Source organism: Marmota flaviventris, chromosome 10, assembly GCF_047511675.1.
Source record: "Marmota flaviventris isolate mMarFla1 chromosome 10, mMarFla1.hap1, whole genome shotgun sequence".
NCBI lineage: Eukaryota > Metazoa > Chordata > Mammalia > Rodentia > Sciuridae > Marmota > Marmota flaviventris.
The window spans coordinates 3,468,789-3,489,489 of NC_092507.1; the positions used below are offsets into that span (position 1 = coordinate 3,468,789).

Below are 20,701 nucleotides of genomic sequence, written 5' to 3' on the forward strand. Positions count from 1 at the left end.
GGCGTCCTCAAGGTCTTGCAAGATGGAACCCAGAGCCCCACCCAGCTCCAACAAGCCATGGCTCTGCCTCGCTCCTGGACAAGGCCAATGAAGTCAGAGGACTACCCACACAAGACGGCTCACGGCTGTTTCAGATTCACAGGAGACTCTCCACAACATGTGGGGAAAAGGCCACTTAAAAAGCATCACCCATTTTTAGTTCAAATGGCGTGTTGAGATTTAGGTCTGTGGGTTTCATTTCCCAGCACCTCACTGCTGTGAAAAGCACTTTTGCCAAACCCAGATCTTGCTCTCCAGACCCAGGTGTTTCTTTCCAAAGCTCTGTAAGTGGCTAGGAAACCAATGGGGAGTTTCAAATGTGCTTTTAAAATCAGCTGAGGTCCACCCTGACCTTTCCCCTTCCCTGACCAAACCCAAACGCTGCCATGGAATTACCATCTCCCCATGAAACCACACTGCTGGCCACAGGGCCCAGCCTGGGGGATGTGGTGGGGACAGTAGGTCCAAAGGACCCTCATCAAGGCCGGAAGCTGGTCACAGCAACCACTTGCCCCGGCCCCAGAGGGCCCCCAACACCACAAACACAACACGCACACCCTCTTGTCCTGCCCTGCCCCACAGTGCCACTCACCACCACCCAGGGAGCCCCACAGCCTCGACTCACATCTTGGGCCTCCCCTTGGGAGGAGGCTGCCCCCAGAGAAGCGACTGGCTCCGTCACTGGAGATGACCCGAGACCTGGATGGTGGCAGCAGGCTAGAACCCCTCACTGGCCGTTCACACGTGTGACCTGAATAAAAAGGATCCGGCATGAAACAGACACCAAGGGGGAGGCTGACGAACCAGCAGCCCTTGCTATGAGGGTTCCAGCCTTCAGCCAGCACCCCAGCACCCACCTCTGCTCGGAACGCTATTTGGCAGGCAGGGCCCCTTGCACTCTGTCTCTGAGGTGCACCTTCCCACCCTCCCACCGTGAGGATGGAGCCGTGCACCTGTCTGTGGACTCACATTTTTTTTTTTTTTTTTTTTTTTTTTGGACAAAGGATCTTACTAGGTTTCCCAGGCTAGTCTCCAATTTTTGATCCTCCTGCCTCAGCCTCCTAAGTCACTGGGAGTACAGGTGTGCACCACCACACCTGCCAGTCAACACGGTTCTCATCCCTGGATTTCTGGACCGTCACAGGGAACATATCCTGCAACCTCAGCCTCTGGAAGTGGGCACTGCTGGAGGACAAGCTTTCATGCTACCTGAAGGCCAGAGCCTTCCCAGCTGGGGCACTGGGGCAATTCCAGATGGAGACCCAGAAGCACTGGCCACACCTCCCTGCAGCTGAACAGTGCAGTGCCCCAGGGCCTGGCAAGGACCCAGCCCCGAGGAGAGCAGTACCTCCCTGGGCCACATGTACACCCACCCCCTGGCTTCTCAACCGCCTGCATCTGATGGCCAGTGGGTCCCTGAACCACAGGTGAGGCCTCAGGTCCACCTGCATCTGACTGTGATGAGCACTGGCCTGTTCCAAGCCTGGTGGCACGAGGCTCTTGGGAGACAGTGACCCAGGAAATTCTTTCAAGGTCGGGATCCAGTCCACATAGCTCACAGGTGGGCGACACCATTCTTGGAGCCTGGGCTCCAGGAGGGTGGGTGATGACAATCACCACAGCCATGAGACCAGCAGGACCACATGGACCCACAGAGGAGGCCACAGCAGGCCGCATCCCCACCCCACCCAGGGCACTCGCACCTACAGCACTGACTGTTGGAAAGATGGGAAAATAGACCAGGTGAGTTGAACTCACATCCGCATGCCTCCTCCAGTGGGCATGGGCACAGTGTGCCACCTTACACTGGTGAGACAGGGTGATGCCAGGGAACGAGGTGCCCGCAGCAGGGGCCTCCACACACGCAGGCAGGGCTCAGGCAGTGGCCTGTGGCTGAGCACGGCACGCCACCACCAGCTGTCTGGCCCCACACCTTGGTCACTTGTCAAAGTCCACATCCTGGCTCTCCGTGAAGCATGCACTTGGCTGCCCTACATTCCCTGAGGACACAGACACTTGACCTACGGGGACATCTGCCTGACAGCTGCCTGCAGGAGTTTGCAGAAGTGAGAACCAATTTCCCAGCTGACCTGCTGGCCTATTTCACAACCAGATCACCAGGGGAAAGAAAGCAACACAGTTCTGGCCATCCCTGGAGGACAGCGACCGAGGAATTTGTTTCAAGGTCAAGATCAGGCCACGGATCAGAACACAGTGTGGAAGAGACTGCTGAGGAGCCAGGGGGCCTGGGAGGAGAAGCACCAAGCCAGAGGACAGTCCTCTGCCCACCACAAGACCCAGGAGCCCTGAGTGGGACTGGCAGATGGCTGCGTCTCCACAGGCAACCCTGCGTCCTTGCTCGGCCTCCCACTGGAACAGGCGCTGCACAGCGCCCGCTTCTGCCCCCGAAGGCTCCCACAGAGGTCTTCCTATGCACTGGCAGCGCCTCTGTGCCACGCACAATAGCCAATTTTATAAAGAAATAAAGGCCATACCACTTTATTCTTAAAAAAAAAAAAAAAAAAAGCACAAAGTTCACAAGCGCAGCTGCAGGGGTGCGCAGTGCTGCGTGAGCATGGTCCCCTGCGGCAGCTCCCCTCCGGTGCTCAGAGTCCCTCCTGCAGGCCGCAACTCTCCTTCCCCTGGGCTTATCTCTCTCTCGCAGGCAAAGTATGAAAATGACAATTTAAGATAACATATAATGGAGCCCATCTTTCTCCTCAAGATAAGATTAAGGCCTGGAGTCACTGCACACTTGTGGGCGGGTGAACTAACGTAAGCGCAGCCAGGGGCTCCAGCAGAGGCCTGTGCAGCTCAGCGAGTGCTCAGACAGCGCCTGCCGCTCACATGGGGCTCATTCACTCCTCCAGAACCTAACTGAGCCTCGCTGGGCCCGCACTGTCTGCCTTCCAGGCTGTCTCGGCGTCTACACTTGTAGACAAGCAGGCAGAGCCTCCCAGAATTAATGGGCTGTGCGCTCCCTCCCGCTGCCACCGCAGCTCTGACACCCTGTGCTGTGCCTGCACATGGTGGAGTGGCCCGTGGGTCACCAGGACGCCAGGTCAGACCAGGTTTTGAGCAATGGAAAATTCCCTAATACGATAATAGAGGCCTGTGTCCCAGCCTCGTGGAGTGTTCCAGAACCTTCCAATAGCTTGTCTCACTGCACTTCCCATTTTGCCTAGAAAGGCCCAACCGTTTCAGAATATCCCCAAGGGAAGATCAGTGGGCGTGCCACAGGACCAGCAGGATCCTTGTTGGCCCTCTGGGGTGGCCACAGGCAGGCACCTAGCCTCTGGACATCTCCACCCACCAGCACTGAGCAGCCCCAACCCCATCGCTGCCCTCTGTTGGAAACGGGAAGCCCAGGTGGGACCATGCCGAGCCCCCGACCCCGGCCCAGACACAGAGAATGAGAACAGGACTCTGCTCAGTCTCTGCCAGCAGCCCGTGGGACTCCATCTGCTCAAGATCTCAGTGCCCGAGAGAAACTCCCCTCTCACCCTCCCGAGCTGCTCGGAGGGTGCGGAGCATCTCCTCTCCTCTGCAGCGGGCAGTTATGTTGACTGCACGTCCAAACAGGAACACCCTCCCAGAATCCAGCCACTTGAGGACTGTCACGGAGTCGCTGGGATGACCCACGGAGAGCACCAAGAGACATCACGTGGGCCAGTCTGAGGTGGCAAGGATCTCAGTCCTGGTCAGGAGCTGAGGTGGACTCCTGAAGCCAAGCTGACCTGCCTCCTGCTGATTCCTGCCAAGTTCACAGCGCCCACGCTGCCGCGGGCCCTCACGCTCCAGCAGAGACCAGCCGTCCCCGGAAACAGCACAAACCCAGGCAAAGCTGCCAGGACTCACCCACGTTGGCCAAGGTCAGGTGCAGCAGGCCCCTCACCACCGTGTGGACACCAATGGGCTTGACGCTGCCAAACCTGGTCACGGCTCCACTCACCACAGACGCGTCCTGCTCATACTCGGTCGCCACGACCTCGAGCTCATGTGGCACCTGCACAGCCGGCCGCCCCTGGCGGAGGAGGTGCTGCGAAGGAGAGGCAGGCGCTCAGGAGCGGGGTTCCACCACCCCGCCCAGGGATCCCTGCAGGTGCAACCACTCCAGAGCCCCGAGAAAGACCACTGAGCGTGGGGAAGGCCAGGAACCCGGAGCCCTGACCACGTACACGCTGCGGGGGAGACCTCCTTAAACCGCGAGCCCTCAACATCAGGGGCTTCTTCAGAGACTCTGGAAGTGGACCCAACTTGCCCCCTGAAAACACTGCCCCTGGGGATGCACAGTGGCCTGGCACCTGCCCTTCACAGGGAGAAGGACCAGAGGTGGGCAGTAGAAAGAGATAAGGACCCTCCACTGAGCCGAACTCAGGGCACTCAGGAGTGACCTGGGCAGCAGTCTGAACTGATGAGCACAGGCACAGGGCAGCAGAGGCCAGCAGGGCAGTGGAGGCCAGCAGGGCAGGGGAGGCCAGCAGGGCAGGAGTGCACAGCACAGCCTGCACGACTTCATTGCGGCTGGAGGTGCCCAGAGGGCCGGGCAGGGGCCACAGGGCACAAGGGCCAGCTGTAGCGCGGGACTGAGGCCCATCGGGAAGTCAGGCAGAGAGAGCACAGGGACGCGCCAGAGCCAGGATAGTAATGGGCAGGACCTTGCCGGCCAGGGTCTTCACATTCCACCCCCAGCCTCCGCCTGAGCCCAGGAGCTTGCTGGCGTGCGGGGGACCGTGCTACCATCACGGCTCCAGCCCGCTTGCACTTTCTCTACTGCTCCCTGGACCAAAGCAGAGGTGTGGAATGTTTTCCAGCTCTCACTGCAACCAAAGCACCTGCCTCTGGGAGTGGAGAGGCAGACCCGAGCCTGCCCTCGGCTCCATCAACGCAGCACCTGCTGGCCTGGCGCTGCTCGTACCCACTGCCCGACTCACAGCATGCACGTCCCCAGGCCAGGACCCTTGGAAGATGAGGTCTGGGAAGACTCCTCTGAGAAGGGGCAATAAATATAAGAAATAACGTCAGCCTCACGAGGAGCCGTGAACAGACACAAAGCAGCACCCTCGCCCACCAAGCCACAGGGACTTAAAGAGGCCAACACCCTTAAAAAGGACACGTGTGCAGCAGCCCAGGCCCTCTCATCTGCAGGCCTTGCCAGCCTCTGGGCCGTACCCATCTGGCCCTGTGCACCTGCTACCCTCGCTCGGCAAGGAATTCTGCTGCCTAGAACCTGTCGTCTAGGGACAGTGGAACAAGCCAAGCACAAGTTTCGAGTCAAAATCCTGAGTCGGAATTGGGCTGAAAACCCACCCTGGTTGTCATCAAGCGTGACCCTGGGCTTCAGCCACACCAAAGGGAGCACGCAGCTGCTGGCAGCAGCTCTTCCGGTTGCCACAACAACACAAGAGACACAGGAAATTCAGCTCCTTCAGTTACAGGGCCGTCTCGGGCACGCCCACCAGCAGGCAGAGGCGAGCCACAGGCAGCCTTGGTGGGCAGAAAACAGGACGACCAGGCGGAGCGGGCGGAGCGCGGCTCGGTGAGGGCCCACGTGCGCACACTCGAGGCCCAGAAGAGAAAGGACAGCACAGCACTGACCACCCAGGACCACGCCACAGGAGGCCACCTCTCCCACCTTCACTTCCCACCTTTGCTCCTTCAGTTTTAAACCTAAAAGACTTTTTCACTTAAAGTTAAAAGGGTTTTTATTTTTATTTTTTTAGTTGTAGATGGACACCATACCTTCTATCTATCTATCTATCTATCTATCTATCTACCTATCTATCTCTCTATTTATTTATATATTTATTTATTATGCGGTGCTGAGGATCAAACCCAGGGCCTCACACGTGCTAGGCAAGCCCAGCCCCTGAAACTCAGTTTTCCTTGGTCCAACTCTGTCAATACACATCACGGCACGGCACTGGGCTAAGGGCTGCTCTTACGGGAGGGAATCAACGGCTTCTGTCTCCAGGTATGAAGGTGAACAAGGACGCAGGGTTTGGTTGGGCCAGGCCCCAGGGGGGTGAGCCCCCCTGGGCAGTGCGTGTAGCCTGGCTGTGCACCCCACCCTGCTCTCGGGCAGTCAGGGCCAGGGTGGGAGGCACAAACAAGACTCCGAAGACCAGGAGGGTTACAGCAACTGAGTCCTTACTGGCAGACCCTGCCCCAGGCCCCTACACCCACAGCTCTACCATACCCCTAGGGAGCACATCCTCCTCACTAAAGACACTGAGGCGGGCTGAGTCACAGGGTGCACAGGGAGTCAGAATCAGAGGAGGGAGGGACAAGCTGAGCCCAGGAACAGCAGCCTGCTGTCAGGGACCCCTGGTGCTGCACATGGGAGGACAGAGAAAGCCAGCACATGGCGGAGGAGGGGCAGAGTGATGGCCAGGTCTGCGTCTCATGCTCAGCGGCCGCTAGAGGGCCATATCAATAGAGGGGCCCAGAGTGCAGGAGGGTGTGGTCACCTGGGGTGGAGGCAGGAGAGACCCAGGAGCCATGGTTATGGTGTCTCCTCCCCCTACCCCCACAGGCCTTGAGAGCAAGGCCCAGGACATCCCGCAGAAGCACACAGCAGTAGTCATGGTGGTCTGCCTCTGACCCACTATGGTCCCCTGCACGCAGTAGGGAAGGTCTGCGGAGAAGCCGCGGAAAGCGCGAGGACAGGACAGAGCTGGGTGTCAGGATACGGACAGGCACGGTTGGGGGGGTGTTGATTCTAGCTAGAATTCCTTCACTGATGACCATGCCAAGTTTTCACCCTTTTCCCTTGTTCATTCCACCTTCAAGGCCACCCACCTGGCTCCTGCAATGGGGAAACTTACATCATCACACTCAAGGAGCAGCAGACGACACCTGGCAGGCCAGCTTGCAGGGGAGCTCAGCAAGCCACACCTCGCCTTCTGTTCAGAGCACAGAGGGCTCAGCACTGTTCTCAGTGGCAAAAAGCAAACCACAGTCCAGTGCTGCATGGTGACCAGCTCTCCATGGACTGCCCTGTGAGCCATGCCTGGCCTGAGCAAGGCCGTACCTTCATCTGGACGGCGGCAGATCCAATGAGGAGCAAGGAGTCCCCGTCCCAGACGTCGATCTGCAAGGTCTGCAGGGCCAGGTAGCGGAGGAACCAGCGCTGCTCGCCCGGCTTCAGGAATCCAGGGCCCACCACGTACCTCAGCTGGAAGCCAGGAGACCCTGTGCGAGGAGGCCCCATGAGGGCCCAGAAGTAACTGGAGTCATTCATCATCTTTACTCTCTGAAGAGATCTCTGCTCGGGTCATGATTACCAATTTCTGCTTCAGTCATATTGATAGTTAAAAAACACATTAATCAAAAACATCATAAAATGCCCCAATTAACAAAGCCAAGAGTCATGTTCAGAAGACTACACTTCTTTTCAATGTACACAGTAAACTTCCAAAATAAGATTTATGGCTTTCACCAAGTCCTTGTAAAACATCTATGATGGATGGGAACAAGCGCCCTGATGAGGCTCGCTGGGAAGCTCATTATTCTGGGCACGCAGAATTTAAGGAAAAACGCAGCCGACATCTGCTGTCAATATGGTGCACGCACGCACGCACACATGCACACACACACACACACACCTCTCAAGCGGAGCAGGTGCTTCAAGCTTGTTCAAGTGTGGGAACTCGGGACCTGGAACGGGGCTGCCCTAACACAGGCCGGGCAGCACCCCACGGGCTTGTGGGCTCCTCTTGGAGGCAGTGCCTGGCTATGGGGCTGAGACATGAGCCGACTGCAGCCAGCCTTCGTCCTGAAGTGGCACTATCATTAATTCTAAATTGACACAAATGCCACTGAAACTTCCATTAGATGAGGTTCAGGGACAGCAATGCTGGCAAGTTCAAATCAACACCCCTGGTCTACCCCCACGGATCAGCATTTGTGAAGCACCAAGGAGCAGAACCCTGGTCTCCAGGAAGAAGGGGCAGGAGTCTGTGTGGTCCTCCACTGGACTGAGGTTTATATATGGTTGGGCCACAGGTTCCCTCTGTGACTCCATCTCAGGCCACCTGTCCTCAAGACCAGGTGGCAGTGCAATTACTAGAGGGAGGGACACAGCCTAAGACCTTGAGCTTCAGCCCCAGGGTGGGTCCCAGGGAAGCAGGGTGAGGAACAGCTGCTTAGGCCTGAAGGGGCATCTCACAGGGCCAAGGGCACGTAAGAACCCAGGACAAGAACAAGGAGGAGCTGGTCACCAAGGCCAGTGGCAGGCAGCATGCCCCAGCATGGCCTCTCAGAGGTGGCAAGACCCTCACCCCAAACTCAGCCTGGCCCTGCTCTGAGGACTCAGTGGCCTACGATATCCGGCTGGAGCTCAGGACACCCAGGTTCAGGTGGGATCCCCGTGTCACACACCCACAGAGCAACACCCACCACCAGCAAAGGAAACGACAAATGACACAGCAGAGACCATTCCAACTGACATCAAAGACAAAGGCTGACCACTGCGATGGATGAAAAGCCCCTACACGGGACCAAGTAGACGGGTGGCCCGACAGAAACCCGGGAAAGACAGGAACAGAAGTCCGCAAAAAAGGACGAGCATAAAACACACTGAACTTCACTCATTAAAACTTCACTGAGGCTGGCAGTGGTGGCACACACCTGTCATCCTGTGCCGTGGGAGGAGGCAGGAGGACCACAAATTCAAGGACACCCTCAGCAACTAACGAGATGCTGTCTCAAAATAAAAAGGACTGGGGAATGTATTTCAGTGGAAAAGCACCCGCGGTTCAATCCCCAGTACAAAAAATAATGATAAAATACAACAAACTTCATTGAGGCTGATGTTACTGTTTGCATGTGAGGTATCCCCAAAAGCTCCTGTGTTCGAGTGAGATAATCGGATTGTGAGAGCTGTAACCTAACCCATGGACTGATCCATTTGATGGATTCTTAATCTGGAAGCACTACTGCGTGGGTGTTGACCGTATGCAGGTGGCACGTGGCTGGGGCAAGTGGGTCACGAGGGATGTGCACTCAGGGGTTACCTCTTGTCCCCGTGGCTCTGTAAGTGCACACATCTTTGCGTGCGTGTGTCTGACCCCCCCCCACCCCCCCCCCACCCCCGCTTCCTGGTTTCCTCTGCCACACCCTTCTGTCATCATGGCCCAGAGCAACGGAGCAGGCCAGCCGTGGACAGACCTCCAAAACCACGAGCCAAAATACACTGTCCTCCTCTAAGTGGTCATGTCAGCTTTTCATCACTGACCAAGATACCTGACACAGAAGCTGGTACTAAGAGTAGGGTCATTACTGTGACTAACCTGACCATGCGGCTCAGAAACCTCTGGAACTGGTTTGTAGGAGAATCTGAAAAAGCTTGGAGAAGCCGGCTGGCGAAGCCTTAGAATGTGTAAGCGGGAATCAACGGTGATTCTGGTTGGGTTTAGAAGACCACAGTGCCAACAGAAATGTGGACAGAAAAGACTATGTTCACGAGGTTTCAGAGAGAAATGAGGATTCTTTTGGAAACTGGACTAGAGGCTATTCATACTATATTCTGGCCAAAAAAAAAAAAAAAAAAACTTATCTACATTTTTCCCATGTTCTGAGAGTTTCTATGGGGCTGAATTTAAAAGTGATGAATTAATTAACATGGCAGGTTGATTTCAAGTTTGCACAGCATTCAGGCAGTGACAACAGTGTGTTGCTGGCAACTTCCAGCCAGGTTTGCTTTTGAGAATCAGAAGCAAAAAGCAGAAAGGAGAGATTTTTAAAACTTGTCATTTGGCCAGAGAAGAAGCCCGGACAGCACTGAGGCTGAGGAAGGTGTGACTGTTGAAGAGATCACCACCAATAAGGAGAAGCTAAGTACTTTGCAGAGTCAACAGGGAAAATGCCTTCAGGATGGCGACTCAGGAATCAGCAAGACCACACCCATTGCAGGCTCAAGGGTGCAGAATTGGAAACTTCTTTAAAAGACCACGGGGGCAGCCTGCTCACACAGGGATGCTGGGAAATCGTTTCCCTGGGATTCTGTTTTACCAGGCTCAGCCATGATCCAGGGGGCCCAGCTACTGCTCAAGCTGGTGGAAGATCCTGGCAAGGTCCCGCAGATGCCGGCTCTCCAGGAATGCAGGATTTAAGGGGTCATGGAGGCTTCCACGGATATTTCAAAGGAAGGCCTGGGAGGCCAGGCAAAGAGCAGCAGGGTCAGAGTCCCTGCAGGCAGGCCCGAGAGAGCCACGTAGGGAGGTGTGAGAAGCCAAAGCTGTAGAGGAGACCCTCTAGGATTAAAGGCTGCCAAGGAAGTATGCTGGCTGCAAACAAAGTCAGCCTCACAGAGAGGTCACCTGGGCTGCACCTGGCAAGGCCACAGGGCAGCACTGCTCAGGCCCTTCCGAGGTCTCATCTCACCTGGTGCAAGCGGGAGGGCTGGTGTGCTCAGCTGGCTGCCGTACTGTGGCCCAGTCCTTCTTTCTACACCCTCTTCCTCCACTCTGGGATGGAAATGTTCACTCGGTGCCATTTTATATTGGATTCATGCAACTCGCTTTCCGTCATTACAGGGGCTCACAACCAAGAATCCGTCTTAAGTCTCAGAGGAGAATTTAGACTTAAAACTTTTGGGCAATGGTGAAACTGTTAAAGACTATGGGACGCTCAGAGATGGACTAAATGCATTTTGTATTTGAAATGGACATGAGCTTTTTGGGTGCCAGGGGCAGAATGTTATAGTTCGGATGTGAGGTATACCCCCAAATCTGTATTAATGCAGGAATTTCCAGAGGTAAAATGATTAGGTTGAGAGTTGTAACCTCATCTGTGGATTAACCAGTTTGATTAATTAGCAATTTTAAAGGACTATTGCTCTGGGTGGCAACTGCAGGCAGGTGGGGTGTGGCTGGAGGAGGTGGGGATTCTCTCCTCCCCGGGCTCCTCCTTCTCTCTGTTTCCTAGTTGCCAGGAGTTAAACATCTTTCCTCCACTACACGGTTCCACCATAAAGTCCAGAGCAACGGAGTCAAGTACCATGGACAGAACCTCTGAAACCATGAGCCCAAGTAAATCTCTCCTCTTAAGTTGTTTTGGTAAGACGTCTTGGTCACTGTGGTAAAAAGCTGCTAACACGGTTGATTTCACGTCTCCCTGACTGTAAGACCCCCAGCGTTGGACACCTCACCATGAGAGGAAGGTCATGGGGACAGGCCCAACAGGACTGGCAAGTTCCAGAGAGGAAGCAGCTGACGGACACTGGCACAATGCCCGCCGACATCTCTGCCATGGCGTGGATGTGGTGCAGTGTGTCTCAGGGGCTCATGTGCCTGGTCCCCAGTGTGCAGTGCTGAGGTGCCGGAGCCTTTGAAAGGTGGGGTGGCACAAGGTAATGGGGTCAGGGAGCAGCACTCTGAAAACGGACTGATTCAGAGCAAGTTCTCACAGCAGTGAGTTGTCATAAAGAAGCAGACGCACAGGCTACTCAATGGCTGCCTTACTTGGGGCGGTGAAATACCAGAAAAAGCCCAAAGGCCCCCCAATCGGAGACTGGTAGAACAGACTACAGAACAGTCACCCCTAGCGTCCCACGCAGCCATAAAAAGGGATGCAGACCATGCCCACGTTGAGTGGAACGCAGGACAGTGTTCACTGAGAAGTGCAGGGTACAGAAGAGTGTGCGTGGTGTGCTTCCAACTGAAGAGAGAAAGGGGGGGATAACAAAGATATACACACACTTCCTTTTGAAGACCAAACAAACGAAAACACTAGAAGGATAAACAAGAAATTGAAATCCTCCAGGAGACAGGACAGAGAGGAGCAGGAGGGGACGGGATGGCTAGGAGTCTCCAGTACACACTTGACGACAGTTGTGTATTTAAGCTGTGTAAAGTTCTTAAAAATGGAATCAGAAAGGAAGAAAAGCAAACCTAAAACTGCAAATATAAAACAAATTGAAACAAATGAATCCTACCAAATATCAAACTGGCAATGTAACTCCACCAAGGAAAGAATTACTTCCAGGGCCCCGGGTCATGCATCACGTCTGCACCCAGTGGGACAGAGCCTCAGAGCAGAGCCACGAGGCCCCTCAACTCTGTCGGGACAGGCTCTCCCATCAGCATCAACAGTGCAGTTCTCAAAGCCCATGATGTAGGCTGGAAGGCCAACAGGTGAGTAAAACTTACCAAGATCTACGATTTTCTGTGTAAGAGATATATCAATAAAGTAAGGACCAGAAACCAACATAAACCATGCTTGAACAGGGACTTCCCACCTCTTCCCAGTGAAAGGCTTCAAAGTAATGAAACCCAGATCAAAGCGGCCAGGCCCTGGCTTCAGGGACAAGGCTCCCAGGAACAGGGGCACAGCACCCCAGGACACTGGACAGCCCAGGAAGGGAGGCATGCCCCGAACCAGTAGAGCAGGTGGAAGGGAGCTAGCTGCCAGGCCTAGCTGCCAGGCCACCTGGAGGGCTCCCGCTGGCCAGTGTGGGGATGGGCACATTGGAACTGGCAGAAGTGGGCAGAACACCAAGAGATGAAGTGACCCTCACGGACAGAAACCAGACGCCTGAGACCCCAATGCCCAGGGTAACCACCATTAACCACCACACCAACCTCCCACTCCAAAAGCGGACAATTAAAAGGGGAAGTTCTAAACCTCTATTCAGAGTTCTGTGGAGGCTTCGGTGTGGTTCATCCCTATTCCCAAGGAAAAGTACTTTTCTTTTTTTAATTTATTTTTTAGTTTGAGGACAACACAATATCTTTATTTTATATTTACGTGGTGCTGAGAATCAAACCCAGTGCCTCACACATGACAGGCAAGCACTCTACCACTGAGCCCAAGCCCCAGCCCCAGCCCGGAAAAAGTACTTTTTGAATAGAAGAGTGCAGGTGATAAAGGATCCGATGAGAACACCAGAAAAGCCCGACACGGGCAGCTCGGCCGAAGGCGGAGCCCAGGAGGGACGGCCACGGGGACAGATGCTCACATGCAGCCACAGTGCCCTGAGAGTTCTTCCCCAAGAACACAGGGAGCCAGCCTCTGTCCACTGCAGACATCGGGGTAACTTGGCCAGCTGAGACACCCGACACCTGTGCCTCCTGGCGGGGTGGGACCTAAAGCACAGAGCCATGACAACCAAGTGCTCACAACAAAATCCAGAATCAACCTGAGCCATTAGCCCTACCGCCCCGCTGGCGAGACCTGCTGGGATGCACCAGCAGACTGCACAAAACGGCGGGGCAGCCAGACAGACCCACTCAGTCTCCCTGGAAGGCCTCCCGATGAGAAAGGCAGAGGCTACTTACTATTCCAGATGGAAGAGACTGATCAGTTCAAAACCCACACTGATCAGAAGCCACACAGGCTCACTGGGGCTGTCCTGGAAGGCTGCAGGGTGCCTGAACTGCGACCACACAGCTGTGGGTGTGTGAAAGGGCATCCTGGTTTTTAAGATGTGCATGCTGCAGATTTGGAGGTGAAGCGTTACCTATCTGCAATTTGCTTTCAAATGGCTCCGTGGGGAGCTGGGGTGGGGCTCAGGGGCAGAGCGCTTGCCTAGCATGTGTGAGGCACTGGGTTCGACTCTCCTCACTAAGTATAAATAAATGAGTAAAATAAAGGTCCATCAACATCTAAAAATATGTGTTTTAATAAATGGCTCTATGGGGGAGATACACAGAGCTGACAGTACCCACAGGCCACCGGTGGCTCCTGGTGATGAGGACACAGGTGGGGCTCTGGAGAAGGCCCAGGAAGGGGGAGGCATGCTAAGGGGAGGGAGACTGAGGAGCAGGCTCCATGCCCACCGGGCCAGCACTGGTCTGATGAGGAATGCTTCTCACTGGAGCCAAGGACCGAAAGATGACTTTGGCAACCCAGGAGGCGAAGGCCTCGGCCTCACACTGGGAAGACCCCACATGAGGAACATGTTAGAAAAGCAGGAGTCCAGGCCGGAAGCGAAGGACACATGGGAAGGACAAGGACCCATGTGAACAGATAGAAGCACCCCAAACCCAGTGGAAGCTTCTGGAAAGAGTAGAGATGACAGCCGAGGGAATGCCAGAGGGACATCCCATTCTGAGGGAAAAGAGGTGACAAGAAGAAATGCTGCCCACACACACACTCCCCTGAACGCCACAGAGACCACTGTCTGCAGGAGCCCGGCCACAGCAGAACACCGTGGAACCACCGTGGAACCTCCCGCTGGACCAAGGCGGCCAAGAACACAATGTCTCAAGGGCCACTTTCTACCCAGGGTTTCTGCCATTGAGAGGGGCATAGCCTGGGGAAGCTAAAACCCAGGCATTCTCCCATCTACCTGCACTTGCTCAGATGCCAGAGTGTGGATTCTGGGAACAAACTTTCTTACAACAACTAACTGGGCCCGGGAGTGGCCGGGGACTACCCTGGTGGGTGTGCCCCATTAGCTTAGTGGGCTCTGCAAAGACTGTTCCCACACAGAAAATGAGCTCCACAGGAAGTCCTGGTCTGCATATAAAGGCGGAATATATAAATGAAACTTGTAAAAGACAACACAGGAGGGAATCCTCAACACTTGGCAGAGACAAACTCCTTTATGTCTGGTGAGGGAAACGCATCCACTGAAGACTGATACACAGACTTAATTTGAATTGAAAATTAATGTTCAGCAAAAGACCATCAACAGAGCTGGAAGAGAAGCCAGGCCCAAGAGGGGTAAGACACCTACATGTCTGAAGAGGATCCCACCAAGATGGACAGAGAAGGCCTACAAGCAGAGCCCACACAGCTGGACGACAGAAGAGGGCAAGGACGGAGGACGCGCTCATGCGGGAGGAGACCCTCAGGCCCGTGAGCATGGGGCGCAGGGTTCCCAGCCGGGGGAGCACACCAGCAGGACTGTTAGAGAAACAGGCCAGCAGCTGCTCTACAGCTGGAGAGGCTGGGGAGCGGCTCCAACCTCGATCCCAGAAGCACTGGGCAAAGCTGCCCAACCCGACCCACGCTAGCCCAGGACCAGCACTTGCTCTCCTGGGCACATCCCCAGCAGGAGCGCACACCCCACACACCAGAACAAAGTTCATGGCAGTGCCATCCAGAAGGGTCAGAAGCTGGAAACGACTCCAGCACCTATTTGCAAGGATGAACACCGTGGGTCCCTGTACAGCCACAAAAGTGGCACTGCCAGGGACAGCGCTGAGGGGGTCTCTGGAGAGACAAGCTGCAATAAGCCCCCTGCCACATGCAAAAGGGATAATGCTTTGGACAGAAACAGAAGTAAGGAGAGCATTTCCTGGGGAAGGTTTAGGGTCAGGTGTGGGGATGGACAAGGGGCTTCTGCATAATAGCCAGACCCTGCACTGACATGATCGCTTTGTAAGGGCCACACTTCTGTAGAGATAAACCCAGAAAGGGTAGAGCACAGAGCTGCAAAACTAGGAGACAAGGTGGGACCAAATCAGGTGACCTCGGTCAGGCTTGGAAGTGACATTTTACACAACACCGAGCACAATCCACGAAAGAAAGGACTGGTGGGCTGTACTACATCCAAATTAAAAACTTGTGCTCTGCAAAGCACACCAGTAAGAGCTGAAAAGAGCCAGCCACAGACAGGGGAGAATATCTCCAGACACATATCAAACAGGAGACTGCATCCAAAGCAAAGATACACCTGTTCAGATGTCAGAACAGATGCCTCATGGAAGAAGATATAAAGGTGGCAAATAAGCTCATGGAGAGACGTTCAACACCATGTCACTAGGGAACTGCAAATCAAACGAGAAACACCACACACCTGCTGAAATGGCTCAGCCCCAAACACTGCCAACCCAAATGCAGACAGGATGTGGAACTGTCGCTGGTGGGAATGCAAAGTGGCAAGCTCTTCTTATCAGATGAACACACGCTACCATACACAGCCCCACAGCACACACTTTGGCACTCACCCAGTGAGCTAAAGGTTTACTCCACTCACAATCCTAGTATAACAACTTGGTTCACCATTGCCAAAACCTGGAGGCAACCAAGATGCCCTTCAGCAGGTGAGTGAATAAAAGAACTGGCGTATCCACAAGATGGAGTACTTCCAACAAGAAGGGAAAAAAAGCTATCAACACACGGAGTGCAGAGGAACTGGGAGTGCCCACTGCCGAGTCAGAGGCCAGCCTGAAAAGGCTCCATCCAGCCCGAAGCCAGCTGCAGGAGATACTGGAAAGGGCAGAACCTTAGAGACGGACAAAGACTAGTGGGAAGGGACAGAGAGCCACAAACAGGGGACATGAGGGCAGTGCGATCATTCTGCACTCACCAAAATTCAGACCATATGATGCACAGGGTGCCTTAACATTGACCATGAGCTTCAAAAAATAATAATTAATCCACCTGAGTTCCACAAGCGTGGCACGCCAACGTTGCGACCTTAAAGCAAGGAAGCAGGGGCTGGGGGTGAAGGGGCCTCTGCACCGCCTACTCACCTCTATTAAACCCAAGACTGCTCTGGAAATAAAACCCTCCCATTTCTTTTTTTCCGCCCCCCTTCTGGTACTGGAGATTGAACCAGAGGTACTTAACCACTCAGCAACATCCCCAGCCCTTTATATTTCATTTTGAGACAAGGTCTGAGTTGCCAAGGATAGCCTTGGACCTGTGATCCTCCTCACTCAGCCTCCCCGGCAGTGGGAATTACAGGCATGTGTCACCACGACCAGCTCGTCCCTTTGTTTTACCTCGTGGGACTGGAGCCCTGCAAGCTTCTCTGTGCCCATGTTGTATTTCAACAGCAGGAACTGGCTTGAGAGTGACCATGAAAGCCCCAACCCCAACCAGTCAGCTAGGGGTAGGGGCCCTCTGCACATAACTGCCGCAGACCTGTGCAGGCAGAAGCCACCTGTGGCTGAGATTCAACTATGGACTTAAACTTTATAAAATATTTTTTTTAGTTATACATGGGCACAATGTATAACTAAAAATTTACTTTGTTTATTTTATTTTTATGTGGTGCTGAGGATCGAACCCAGTGCCTCACATATGCGAAGCAAGCGCTTTGCCACTGAGTCACAACCCTAGCCCTGCACTTTGAATTTTAGTTCATAATGACAAGAAAATTTGATTTTTGGACTTTAATTTCTTTAGACATAAACTTGCAAAGACATTTAATCTGGGGACTTTAATTATTATCTGGGAAATTCAGAGTGGAAATGCATTCAAATCGGGAGCATCTCTAAGTGGCTGGTCTTTTTATTGGTGATCTCAACGCTGCCATTTGCCCTCACTGCAGGGCCTCTGATAAGCTGCAGGATTGAAAGGTGGGACACATCCGGAGGGGAATGGACCAGGGACGAGGCTTCAGCAGCAGGCGGAGGAGCCCTGAAACCAACACACGGTTCTGAGCTGTTTCCAGCCTTCTGAGGACACAAGCTGCACCATGCGCCACAGGTCACTGAGCTCAACCAGCAAAGGCGAACGATTGGGGAGAGGTGATCCCTGGAGGGTTGGAACCGCCCTGGTGGTGACTGGTCTCTCCCCCAGGATAACATCTGACCAGAGACATGACTGTAAACTCATTGGTTAAGGACAGTGATCTGAGAACCAAATGTGGGAGGAAGTGTTACCAGAGAGCCTCCCTCCCCTGACCCCATGCCTCCAGGCAGGGGCCTCCCGGGCCCTCTCTCAGCCCAGCCCAGGTTCAGGACAGGAAGAGCTCATCCACCTGGGATGAGGGGGGTTCTCTGGTGAGGGATGGGGCCTGGGTTGCTCGGCCCTCCCCTGCCTCCTATCTTCAGGTCAGCAGCAGACTGGAGTCAGAGGCCCCGACAAGCAAGATGGGAACCTCCACCAGCATCAGAGTCGGTCCAGCTCAGGGACGGGCCCCAGCAGGGGCAGGGGGCTCTCGTGTTCCCACAGCCACTTTATGAACACCATATAGAGAACAGCGTGACGTGGTCTCCCCCATCCCGCTCAGCTGAGGCTGCCCTTGACAGGACCTGCTGCCCCGCCGCCCCCCGCCCCCCGCACCATGCCAACCGTCTGGCCGACCTCCTCTATTTACCTCATTTCCAAACTTACTTCCTTCTACTCGTACTGACTTTGTTTTCCTCCCCCAAACTCGCAGAGTTGAACATTAGCACTGTCTCTTACTCTCCCCAGCACAGGCTTCCAGAATTGTGCCTTTCCAGCAAGGGCCACTTGCATCTCACAATATCAGCTTTTCATTTAGTCACTTCTACTCTGATTTCTTCGTTGACTCACCATAAGAAGCGTGTTTAAAAAGAAAGATTCTAAACTTTAGAGTTAGTAGTTCAGACTATTGCGGGGGGAGGGGGGTCCTGACCTTGGGGCACTATGGTCAGAAGATGCTATAAAATGAGATTTGACAGCGATTCTCTTGGGGTAGGGTGATACCTGCTTGGTGGCCTAAACCATATATATCAGTGTCTGTAATTTTTAAGGTTTGCTTCAGATAGTACCCACCCCCTGAACAGGATACGCACACTCTCTCGGATCGTCTTCCAAACCACATTCTGGAGCACACCCGTGACTGTGCTTCCACTGATCCATCAGTTTACTGAGAGCTGGGCCAAATCACTACAACTGTGGGTTTGTCGGTCCCTCCACACACAGCCATCCATCTGCCTTTCCTGGAGCTGTGTGAGCAGCTCAGGGATGGAGCCGCTGTCCTCGTACACTGCCTGCCTGGTTACTGCCCAGCAGCCTCCTGGACCCTGGACCTGCATTCATCTCCCGTCGATGCTCATGTCATTAAGCTACATCCTGTGGTGCCAGACTCTGAGCATGACTTCCCACCTTCTACTGCCCACCGCAAGATGCAGTGGTGGTCAGAGCCCAGCTTGGTCCCTTAAGAGCCATGTCACCAACCAAAGATGGGACAGCCAACCATCAATACACAACACATCAGGCACGTTCCATCCCTGTGGTCTGAATCCACTCACCCAAAACAAAACCAGAAGGGAAAAAGCCACTGGTGTCCCCCCTTGGAGGACACAAGGGAACATGCCATTATTATATCCTGCCTTTCCTGTGCACACTACACCTCAAGGTGACCAGCCGATGGGGGAAGCCTGAGTCACAGAAGCACTACAGTTGGGATCCGGAATGTCCTGTGTTGAAGGCTTGGTCCCCAGTGCAGCAACCTTCAGAGGTGGGGATCTGGAGAAGGGAGTGGTCACGATCTGACCACATCAGTGGACAGTGCATTCATGGTCATGACTGAACCCACTCCCGGGAGTCGCAGGCTGTGGGGCCTAGCTGGAGGAAGATCATGGTGGGCATGCTCTTAAAGGGCACCTCTCGTCCCCAGCCCCTTCCTGTTTCTCTCCCTGCTTCCTGGCTTCCAAGAGGCGAGCAGCTCTTCCCTGCCACACTCTTCTGCCATGAACTTTTGCCTCACCTCAGGCCCAAAGCAAGGGAGCAGCCAGCCATGCTCAGAAATCCCTGAAACTGTGAGCCAAAATAAACCTTCCCGCTTCTCAGCTGTTCTTCTTGGGTAGGTGTCACAGTGACAAAGGCTGACAGGAAGCACCCAGCCGGCACACAAAGGTGTTCCAAAGCAGGATGTGTCCTTGTGCACCCTCCAGCAATGACTGATAGCATGCGACAGTCGTGATGGCTGCTGCTGTACCAGAGGAAGAAGCAGCCGGGTGTCACAGTGCTGCAGAGACAGAGTCCAAGTCACCCACCACAAAGAATCCTTGACAAAAACAAAACCATGCACCCAATCACACATGGATCCCTGACTCAGGAAAAGAGGGGACAGAGAGACAGCCTTAACTTCAGAGCCTCAACAAAGTCCAGACTGGGGGATGGATGCTCTGCAGAACACCTCTTCCACAGAGAAAGGAAAGAGAGAGACGGGACGGTGGCAGCCACCGCAGACACAATCCCCAGGGCAGCACACAGGTGCACCCGTTGCAACACATAGACAGGAGTTTTGAACTAATATTTTAAAAGTTATGAAATTATTGAGGAATTCTTAACATTAGCTAGATATTTCATGATATTAAGGAATTATTTTTTACTATGACAGCATAAGTTTTCAAAAGACTCCATTGTTTTATGGAAGAACATAGGAAATATTTACAAATGACTTACAATGACTGGGTGGGGGAGGCCCAGGGTGGGTGCAGCTGATGGGTGTGGGTGCACTGGCCGTGCATGGGCTGTTTAATGATGACATGCACACAGGAAACTCGGTGCAGGCCTCAGCAGTCGCACTGCACAAGCACTTACCAGTGCCAAAGGAGCCGTCTTTACTAATGGGAACAAGGACGTGAGACAGGGAGCCGGAGCCCGTCTTCCCCATCCCAGCCAGCTCCACCAGCTGCAGCCGTGGCGTCGTGGCAGGTGGGAGGCGGTAGAACTGGAACGTGAAGTACACGGACTTTGGCCACGGAGCTCCTCGGTGGTCCTGGGCCACTCTGCACCCAACAACAGCTCTGATTAATCAGGCAGCCACAGCAGAGCGCCTGGGTGGGATGTACGCTTGCCCAGGGACACAGTCACTAAAACAGCTTCACTGTGGCCTCAGGAGGGCCGCAGCCACGTCAGGCACAGTGAGTCTCCTGGCCTGAGGGTGCTGCCCCAGAGCTACCCTGACGTCTGGGAATCAGGCAAACGTCATGCACATTTTAATTAAGGAGAGAAGCCTGGGCAAAGCAGGGCTCCCTGGCACTCAGAATGGTTCTGGGTGGGT

The 20,701-nt window shown here is 54.2% G+C and overlaps 1 protein-coding gene across 5 annotated transcripts in view; it reads right to left on the minus strand.

Moving 5' to 3' along the window:
• Nphp4 (nephrocystin 4) overlaps positions 1-20,701 on the minus strand; it is a 104,237-nt gene that overhangs the window by 19,430 nt on the left and 64,106 nt on the right. For all 5 annotated transcript variants that reach the window (XM_071617283.1, XM_071617282.1, XM_027947628.2 and 2 more), the window contains 4 exons: positions 20,239-20,426; positions 7,073-7,233; positions 3,898-4,078; positions 665-790 (listed from right to left, as the gene is read on the minus strand). In XM_071617283.1, the coding sequence (XP_071473384.1) occupies positions 665-790; positions 3,898-4,078; positions 7,073-7,233; positions 20,239-20,426 (656 nt within the window). The remainder of the gene's footprint in view (positions 1-664; positions 791-3,897; positions 4,079-7,072; positions 7,234-20,238; positions 20,427-20,701) is intronic.